The sequence below is a fragment of the Atta colombica genome, unplaced genomic scaffold, assembly GCF_001594045.1.
Source record: "Atta colombica isolate Treedump-2 unplaced genomic scaffold, Acol1.0 scaffold198, whole genome shotgun sequence".
Taxonomy (NCBI): Eukaryota; Metazoa; Arthropoda; class Insecta; order Hymenoptera; family Formicidae; genus Atta; species Atta colombica.
The window spans coordinates 641810-651874 of record NW_017259291.1 but is presented as its reverse complement, the minus strand read 5'-3'; the positions used below and the strand labels follow the sequence as shown (position 1 = coordinate 651874).

The following is a 10065-nucleotide window of genomic DNA, read 5'->3' as shown; positions in this document are numbered from 1 at the left end:
GAGAGAGAGAGAGAGAGAGAGAGAGAGAGAGAGAGAGAGAGAGAGAGAGAGAGAGAGATGAAGAGTTAGTTGAACTGAGATTAAAATTAAACTATATTGGTAGAAACGAGCACAAGTCGTCAACAAAAATTTTATCCACTCTTAATTATTTCCCATTGAATCTCCTCTTGGAGAAACGTTTTCTCAACATCTTTCTCGGGAGGTAATTTCAACGAATTCTCTCGGATTTTGAGAGAGTTATCATTCATTTTCTTACACGACCACTGACATTTCAATTCAATCGTTCATGCATATTCAAGAGTCAGCGGGATAGACTTCGCGGAATGTACGCATGTTCGCATTCGAAAATACATGTTCAAGAGTTGGGCAATAACTTGATGTTGCCGAGTGTAACTCGGCGCGATCGCCAGAACAAAGCTACGCGTCGCTTTCAGTCGTGGACGTGTCATCGCGTGCGCGATTTTATTTTCGGACGTGATCCGCGAATATATAGGTATGCCCGTACACAAGCTCTTCGGAAAGAATAAATCGCGACCCGGCGCACCGTCAGGCGGGACGAGGACAGATCGCCGCGTTGCCGTGTCGATTCGCAGCAGGCAGGCGGATGGAATAGAGAGGCGGTGACCAGGGTGACCTTCGGACTCACGAGCGACCTTTACCTGCCTGCACGGATCGTACCGTTGTACAGATGTAATTACTCACAGACGGGACTGTTCTCCTCGTCGTATGTGTGTCAGCAATTCCGAGAACCACCAAAGGCTGCGTTCGAAAATACTACTCGAATGCCTCCGAGTATTTTATCTTTGTTGTTCACCGAAACAAAGATAAAATGATACTCGGAGGTACTCGGGTAGTGTTTTTGAATGCAGCCAACGAAAACCTGCCGAGTTCCTTGAGATAACCGTTCGAAAGCGCCAAGTCGAACCTGCGAACTTCTCTCTTGGCTTGGTAAAAATCTGCACGTTTGAAGATGGTCTTTGAATAATGAAAAACCTTCATGATATTTGCATGATCTTTTTCGAAGAAAAATGATTGAATAATTTTCACCTTACAAAATCAGTAAAAATATTATGGCTATTTTTGCTGAACTTATGATAAACTTGCCTGAAATGAAAAATATTGCAGATAAAAAATAATAATCACTAGAATGGATTTATTACTCTACAGTAACAATTAGTGTTAAATATTTCAAAGTAAGTTGATATACATATCCAATTCTGGAAACTGCGCGCCAAAAAAAATCTTTCGGTTTTGAAACGTAATTGTGAACAGAACTAGAATAGTATTACGTATTAAATTGACCAGCAATAATAATTTTTGATAAGCTTAAAAGCTTAAGCTTAAAAGGATATTAATTTGATGCTAATCTAAGTATTTTAAGAACTCTAAATAATTATTGCGAAAAATATTACCTTACAGTAAAGTAAATCATACTATTCTCAAAACTGCATGAACAACTTTTAAGACTTTATATATTTGACTTTATATATTTTATATATTTGAATTTTTCCACACAGTAAAGTAAATTTTATTTAGATGATGTATGGTAATTTATAGAGTTACTTTACGAAATTTAGAAACTTTATGGTACGATCGCTATGGGATCGCTCATTTACTAGAAAAATAACTTTTACGTAAGTGAATTCCTGTTTCTACATGGACCTGCCTGTTAATTCCATAAAATTTATTAAAATTCTATTACTTTACATTTTTTTTTCATGCGGGTTTATTTTTGTAAATTAATTTTAATCTCGATTTAATTAATTTTTTACCTTTATTATCTAATTCTTAGAAAAAAATAGCAAGTATTACCAGAAAAGAATAAAAGGTAAATTAACTCGAGATGTTTTAAAATTAATCGATATGTTTTTATAGACTGAACAGGGTGAGTTCGACCAACTACAATTAATTTAATCAATCAATGGGACCAATTTTATTAATTTGGATGAACTTCTTCTCGGTTTAATTTATTCTTTATCTTTTTCTAATTTCTCAGAACTGGAAAATCTAATTATATAATAAGTTAAGTAGTTATTAGCTAAAAAAAGATCAAAGTTTATCTACTTGGTAGAAGTATCTTGGTAGAAATGGATATCGAAGCGATTTTGACTAAATTCCAATTTAATCCGATTTAGTCTGATTAGATAAGACTAATTCTCCAATACGGGTCTAAAATGGGTCAGTTCATAATTGGAATATGGTGATCTAGGTTATTTTCCTAATTATTATATAGTATAATGATTATAGTATTATATAATGATATGATGAATAATTTTACAATCTCACAATCTTTTTCACTATTTTGTTTTATTAATGGAAGCTAATTACTATGCTATATTTATGCTAAGTTTGGGTGTTGTAATTTTTTATATAGCTGAAAAACTTCTTTTAAAAATAATAATTTAAAACTTTAATGAGCCTCAAGATCTCACATGTTTTTTTAACGTCACAAAAAATAGTTCCGTTACGAATTTATAATTAATTAATTTTAATTTCCACTTAATTTATATATATTCGTTATCTTTTCTACTTCTTATGCTCGTTTCTATCAATGTAGTTTAATTTTAATTTGGTTCAATTTTATATATCTTTCTCTAGTCCTAAAAATTAGAAGAAGAGAAAGAATCGATATTAAAATTAACTTGATAGAAACGGGCAATTGAACTAGAAAAAGATAAAAGCTAACAGTAAGTTGAACTGAGATAATTAAATTTTAATTAAATTATTAAAGTTAATCTACATTGATAAAAATATAGATAGCAGAGCGACTTTGGAAATTATCATTTTAATTGGCAATTAATGTTTATTTCTATCAATGTAGAGTAACTTTAATATGGATTTAATTTTTTATTTTTTTTTAATTCTTAGAATTAGAAAAAGATAAAAAATAAGTTAAATCTTAAAGTTAATGTATATTGATAGAGAAAATATAATTCGGCTGGAGTGGACTTGCTTGTAACAAAATTTTCAATATCTATTGTTCCGAACTTCTTGATCTTCTTTTTCACGTATTAAATAGTGTGAAATTAGTTTCGAGTGAGTTAATGAAATAATTTAAGTATTATTTGATAAGCTAATCACTGGTTAATTAACTGGAGTTTAATGGAAAGCGATTAAGTTAATTGGAATTTTATGGAAGTTGCCCTACAATTAGAGATAAAAGTGTGACGGGTGATAACAGAAAGTTTGAGAAATAAGTTTCTCGCGAGCTATGGATGGAAGATGACAATCATTTTTTTGCGGAAAATATCAAAAAGATTAGCGTTACTTCAAAAGTCACAATTAAAAAGAATGTGATTTTCGAATTATCAATAAGTCGGGTAAAAATTATTCTAAAGTAAATTAACTTAAGGAGATCTTAGACGATTTATCATATTTTAAATTACATACAGACGATTTATGTATCATTGACACATTATTACATGCTACTATATCAATATCTCACGCACACATATACATAAATTTTCGTGTAATAACGGTTTTTTAATTATATTAAATTTAATTTTAAGACGTTACTTTTTCGTGCAAAACTACTAGTCTGTGGAATGGACTACTATTTTGTAAGTACAGATTGCATAACTTTTGTATAAAGCAAAAATGTTGTCACGATATGACAACTCTGGAACGCTATATTGAACTAAGAAATGATAAAGATCTCAATTTCGAAATTTTTTATCGTTCCGATATAAACTTAACTTCACATTATATTTTAATTCTGGAAAAAAATTTCCAAATCTGTAAAAGAGGAAAAAATTTTATACAAAAATTATATGATTTAGTCGATAATACAGATGATTTTACGATCCCTTTAACTCCCATAGTTTGCCCACCAAATAATACTTGTGTTGCTCTCATAAGCCGATATTTATAGTCGATTCTTATATTTGAGACTATCTCAAGTAACACAATCTTAGGGTCGTAGCAGAAAGATTGACTTGTAATCTTAAGCGTCTTATGATTTAAGTCTTTAGTAAGTCCGGATCTAGATTTTTATGCTTTAAGTCATAAGAAATGGACGAATCACAATCGATTATTCTATTCGGCTGTAATTCATGATCAGTTTCTTAAGATTTAAGACTTAAAAGACTATTGTAGATCTGGACTTATGCACAAGAACTATCTTATGTCTTAAGGTGTATAAATACTAAATACGAAGTGCCTTTAAGACATAAGTCATAAGACAGTTCTTGTGCTACTGAAGACGTAAGACTTAAGTCATAAGACACTTAAGTCTTAAGATTAGTCAATCTTTCTGTTATGGTCCTTAAGATGTTATAAGCTAATTAGAGAGCATTAGCATCTCTTAACATTACTTAAAATGATCTTAAAATAAGAACGGATTATGAATACCGCCTTTAAAATTTTCAAAAAGATCATAATGTCTATTACCAGAATGGACACGTTTTAAGTTGAATTGTTTTTATGAGTAAAAAAAGAAAGTTTTCTACAGAGAACATTTAGAGTTAAGACAATTTTAATGATCGAAGTTTGAGGATTATTTGTTTTATTTTAAATTTAATTTAATTATTTTAGCTGATGAAAGGAAATAAAAATGTTGGTAACATTTCGAGTTACGTCACTTTTGATGAATTATTATTCCGAATTTGTTATAATTTTTTAGGATATCATCGTCATATAATTCTAAAAAGATATTTTTTTAATAGTTACACGATGTTTGATTATGTTTCTAAGAGTACATTCATTTTGTAGATATTATTTATTTTTAATCAGTAATTTTTTGTTAAGTTAGTAAATTGTTTTTCTCCTTTTCTGAAAAATCGAATTTTTTAGTTGTGTCACTTTTGAAGTGGGGACCGATATCCATGATACTCTGAATTTAATTCTTCGAATCATGGTGGATTATAGCCGAAACAGAATCGATTGACGCTCGATGATCAAAACGAACGATCGTGGAATTTTCGCGAGAAACTCACAGACCTGTCGCGATTAAAACGCGATATCTACGATTTATCCGCTGATAAGAACGTAAACAGTGGAAATACCGTTTTTTTTTCACAATACATCGCCAGTCAATCGTCGCGCGTGTGCACCGGACAATGCGAAGGATACGCAAAAGCGAAAACGTACATCTGACTGTGAGATCATCGCCGCATACACAAGGGAACCGATTGCTTACGTGTGCAAGGAAAAAACCGAAACGCGCAAAAGCGCGAGTGCATGTGGTGTTCGCGCTTTTGCGTTCGGGAGGGAACAAAGATACATGACGTGAGGCTTTTTTGATGAAAATGGCTTGTATGTAAAGGTTAATCTATAGCGTGGTATTTGCTTCCTGTTTCTTAGATTTCGCATGCTCTAACATGCTCCTATCATAGCTTCTATTCACTCCAATAGATTCATTAGAGTGAGTAGAAATTATGGCAGGAGCATGTTGGAGCATACAACGTGTACAAACCTCTTGTTTCTTGTCTTTCCTCTTTTTATAAATGTTTTATCAATATTGTTTCTTGTCTTTTCTGAAGTTTATCAATTTTTATCTCGAACGACAAAAAAGAGAGAGACAGAATAAAGCTTAAAGCCTATTCTACAATGTGCTTTTTACTATTTTTTACTTTTTGCTTCTTATTATTTGGTTTTTTGTTTTATGTCACCAGAGATAAAAGTTAACGAATTTCGAAAGAAACAAGAAATACATAGCAAGAAATATTGTCGATAAAATGGTTGCAAAGGAGAAAAAAGCAAGAGACAGGAAATAAAGAACACATTGTAGAATAAGCTTTAAACATAATTGAAAAATAATAGAAATAGAGAATGACATATTTCAAGTTATCAGATATTGAATATTCTGCAGATATACACAATTTCTGATTGATTGAAATTATTCTTTGTTTCTATTTTCTGTGTTTTTTTAATTGTGTCCTAAGCTTAAAACTCAATTGAAAATACAGGCAATGGTAACAAGGACTAATATCTAGATATCTAGATTTTTTAATTGTGTCTCAGATTTTATGGGTTGAAATTCCCTGTTTCTATTGTTTATCTGCTATTCAATTGTCTCAGATTTCAGAAGAAAAAAAGAAACAAACATTTAACAAAGAGCATTGTAGATTAGCTTTAACTAGTATCTATTCGATCGGAGCTAATCGATAGTCGAATTAAATAAAATACAGAAAACGATGTTAATTAGCTTTGTTCAATAGAAAAAAACAGTTTTGCACAAAACAGAAATGATGTAATATATATTTTTTAATATACTCTAAATTTTTTGAAGTGAAATTTTTCTCTAAAGAATAAAAACTGAGTAACCTTGAAAAAGAGTAACTCCATTTTCAATCTTAAGAGTGAGATTGACTCTTCAAACTGAGATTTCAAATTTTAAAGAGTAATTTACACATTTAAATCCAATGAGGAATTAAAAACCAAGACCAATCATATTTAAAAAAATATACAATAGTTTCAAGTTGTTTTTCTGCTGAACGGAATTATTAGAAAATATCCGTTACAGTATGATCGGTTAATTATATTTGAAACATTCAACAAATTTTTATATTCGCATTCGACGGCTTCTCTAATGCAACTGATATAAGGATCCGTCTCCGTTTACAAAATTCTAAGTGAAAGGACATAAAATGACTGCAACGCCCGGATCATGCAGCGGAATACTGTACCAAGATTTTACGTTACATCGGGAACGTGTCGTTCAGTGCGATCGTTGAGTTACAGTGACGCAAAAAAAAAAAGGAAAAAACAAACGTCGCAAAAAGTCACGACGCGCGATACCGAGTCCCGCATGCCGACCTATTCGCAGAGCCGTCGCGGCGACCTCGACGGCGTCGGCCGATAAGTCATCGTGCGGACGCGCGTTAAATGACATAACCCGCGACGTTCACCAGTGCGAGCGAGGGGAAAGAGGATGAGTGAGAGAGAGAGAGAGAGAGAGAGAGAGAGAGAGAGAGAGAGAAGCGGAGTCGTGTAGTATCACCACCGTTCTCTCGTTCTTGCGCGTTGAAAAGTTGCGGCCCCGAAAACGCGCGGCGCCGTTTCGACCTCGCGGCCGTGGTCGCTGCGTTTATTCCTGCATAGAAACGCAATTTTTTTGTTCCTTCTCTCCAATCTTGGATCTTATTCTTTTATTTTTCCTGTTTACTATAACCTTTTGTTCTTTGTGAAGAAAAAAAAGAGCTTTGTTATATCTTCTGTTGTTCTATATATAATTCACGACAGAATTCGAAACAGAATTCTATTTATAATTTTATCAATTTATTATATATTATTATAAATACAATTACATTATGATGAGAAAATTTCTTGTATTACAAAAAATATGATTTCGAATATGTAGGTTAAGTTGTAATTTATGTTATTTATATATGAATAAGGTTTGCCTACGATTGGATACGACTCTATTCATAGCGCTTATAGATTTTCAATTTTTATTACACCAGATACAATTGACTAACCTACAATTGACTAACTAAATAAGTATTTATACCCTGGATATACTTGATACGTCTTTTATATTTATAAAATAGCGCATTGAGTTTACTTTAGATGATCTACAATTTGCGATCAAATTACAGATAAAATTTTACTTATAATTTTATATGCCATTTATTCTAAATATATGTCTAAATGTATGTCCTACTACATATTTTGTATATATGTGACTTGTACTTCTTTAAATATTATACACGACACGCAAAATTATAAATAGAATTCTGTTTTGCATTTGATCGCGAATTTTAGATCTAAAGTGGGCTTTATAGTTATAAATTTATAGTTATAACTTTGATTATTTGTTTTCCATATTATATGATGCATAAAATTATAAATAGAATTCTGTCTCGAATTCTATCGAATTATACATCGTCTAAAGTGAGCGTTAGTCTTTGTGCACAAGAAATATTAGAAGTAGAAATAAATATTCTACATTGAAATTTTTGATTAAAAATGGAACCAAAGTTTTCTGGTGAAATTTATTAGAATTTTAGTTGAAATAATCGAAATTCTGTTTGATACAATAATTGTAGGAAAATCTACTAGAATTTTTACAAGATAATTATATCAATCAGAATTCCAGTTATTTCAATTAGAAGTCTAGTAGATTTAATCAGAAATCAGACAGTAGATTTAATCGGAAAATTCTTTATCCATTTTCCATCAGAATTATTACATATTTAATCCAACCAGACCTCTTTTTTTTTTTTTTTTTTTCCTTGTGTATGTACCTATCATGATTAGATCATTCATAGCATTTTTTTCTTTGAAAGGACCTATTTCATAACGCAAATTTTGTTATCATTCTACCGCTGCGCAATGGCGTTATAACGATAATGAAACTTACGTTAAGAGTTACAGAATAAACATACTGGCTAAATAATGCTCTTTATCTTCTTTTTTTTATTACGACTTTACAAAATTTTCTGAATAAATGTTAAAGTATACGTAAAAAAATCATTTAATAATTTTTATACTTGTAAGGCCCAGTTTTTTGTTTTCCAATTAACTTTTGATTTAGACTAAAGGCGCCTCCAAATGATACAATCAACATATGCCAACATTAACAAATATCATACACATATATAACATATATAATTATCCATATTGAATGTAATCAATATTTAGTGAATGTGTGCAGTTGACCATATCATGGAGGCACCTTTACAGGCTTTTTACAATAAATCATTATCTACAACCAGAGAATGGTTAAAGAAAAAAATTTCTTTGATTTAAACAATTTTTTTTTTAAACAATGTAAGTAATGTGGCTCAATAAATTATAAATTTAGTAATATAACAAAAGAGGGCTACGAGCCAAAAAATTATATTATATCGTTAGTATTTATAAAAGATATATTAAACAAAAAAATTTTTTTTAAGTTAAATAAAAAAATTTATTTGATTAAAAAAAATTATGTTTAAATAAAAAAAATGACGTTCAAATCAAAGAAATTTTTTTTAATCATATAGTAAAGAAACACTTCTTTGAATTAAAGAAATTTTTCTTTAGATGTAAGCTTTAAATCTTAAGCCGTAAGAAATTGATCAATCACAAGTGAATGTGAGAAGAATAATCGACTGTGATTAATTTCTTACGGTTTGAGATTTAAAGCTTAGGTAATGACTATTGTAGAAAATTTATCAAGCTTGAAATACAATTGAAAATCACGAACAATAACAACAAGGAATAACAGATTTCAACTTGTTTGAAACCGTGTATACCAGAATGCACAGTTTCTGATAGGTTGAAAATCTATTATATTTATTTCTTATTCCTAACATGTTTTTCAACTGTGCATGAGATTTTAATCTCATTTAATCTGATAATAATGTAAAAATTATTTTTAGTGATTAGTTTTTTAAACTATGACTAATCACTAAACTGATGGTTTCTTAGTGGTATTTTTAGAAGTCACTACAAAATTAGTTCAGTAACTAACTATAGCTAGAAAAATACAATTTTTACATTAAGAGGATAAATCTAATTATTACTATAAAATTAATTATATACTACTATAATTATTACTATAAAATTAATTATATACTACTATAATTATTACTATAAAATGAACTATAAAATGAAAAACTGGGCCTATACATAGAAAAATAAGCAAGTAATAATTATTTCAAGTATTTCACAAGTTTATATATCCGCAAATCTATCATAAGTTCATCCAAAAGCATTAAATTTATTCAAAATATATTCTGAATCCTAGTAATACTAGGATTATTACTTTAGAATATTAGGATTTAATACTTCAATCAAATTTATTAAATTAAAACAAATTCAATTTGCTTATTATGAAAAGTTTGTTTCTTCGATCAATTTCATAATATTCCTCAAAAGAAAATAAATTCTTGTTTTGAGTATATAATAACATTCTTGTGTTGAGTTTTTCTAAATAATAAGTATATTTTAAGATTATTATCAAGAAAATATTCTTTGTTAAAAATAACCGTTACTTAAAAGAAAAAAAATAATTGAATAATCTTATCTTAGCAGTAGATTGATATTTTTCTGTGTGTAAAAATGAAAATTAACTCATGAGATCAACACATCCGCGTGTTACGAACGATTTATCGTATCGGAAAATCTTTTTTCGTACAT

General features: G+C 29.8%; 1 protein-coding gene across 6 annotated transcripts in view; it reads left to right on the top strand.

Moving 5' to 3' along the window:
* Positions 1–10065, top strand: part of LOC108686995 (orphan steroid hormone receptor 2-like) — a 26774-nt gene that overhangs the window by 2615 nt on the left and 14094 nt on the right. For 3 of the 6 annotated variants that reach the window (XM_018192549.1, XM_018192543.1, XM_018192545.1), the window contains exon 1: positions 5045–5226. The exons of 2 other annotated variants lie outside the window; for them this stretch is intronic. In XM_018192549.1, the coding sequence (XP_018048038.1) occupies positions 5179–5226 (48 nt within the window). In that variant the 5' untranslated portion in view covers positions 5045–5178. Of the gene's footprint in view, positions 1–5044; positions 5254–10065 lie in introns of those variants that run through there. One more of the 6 variants, XM_018192547.1, reaches the window with a different exon arrangement.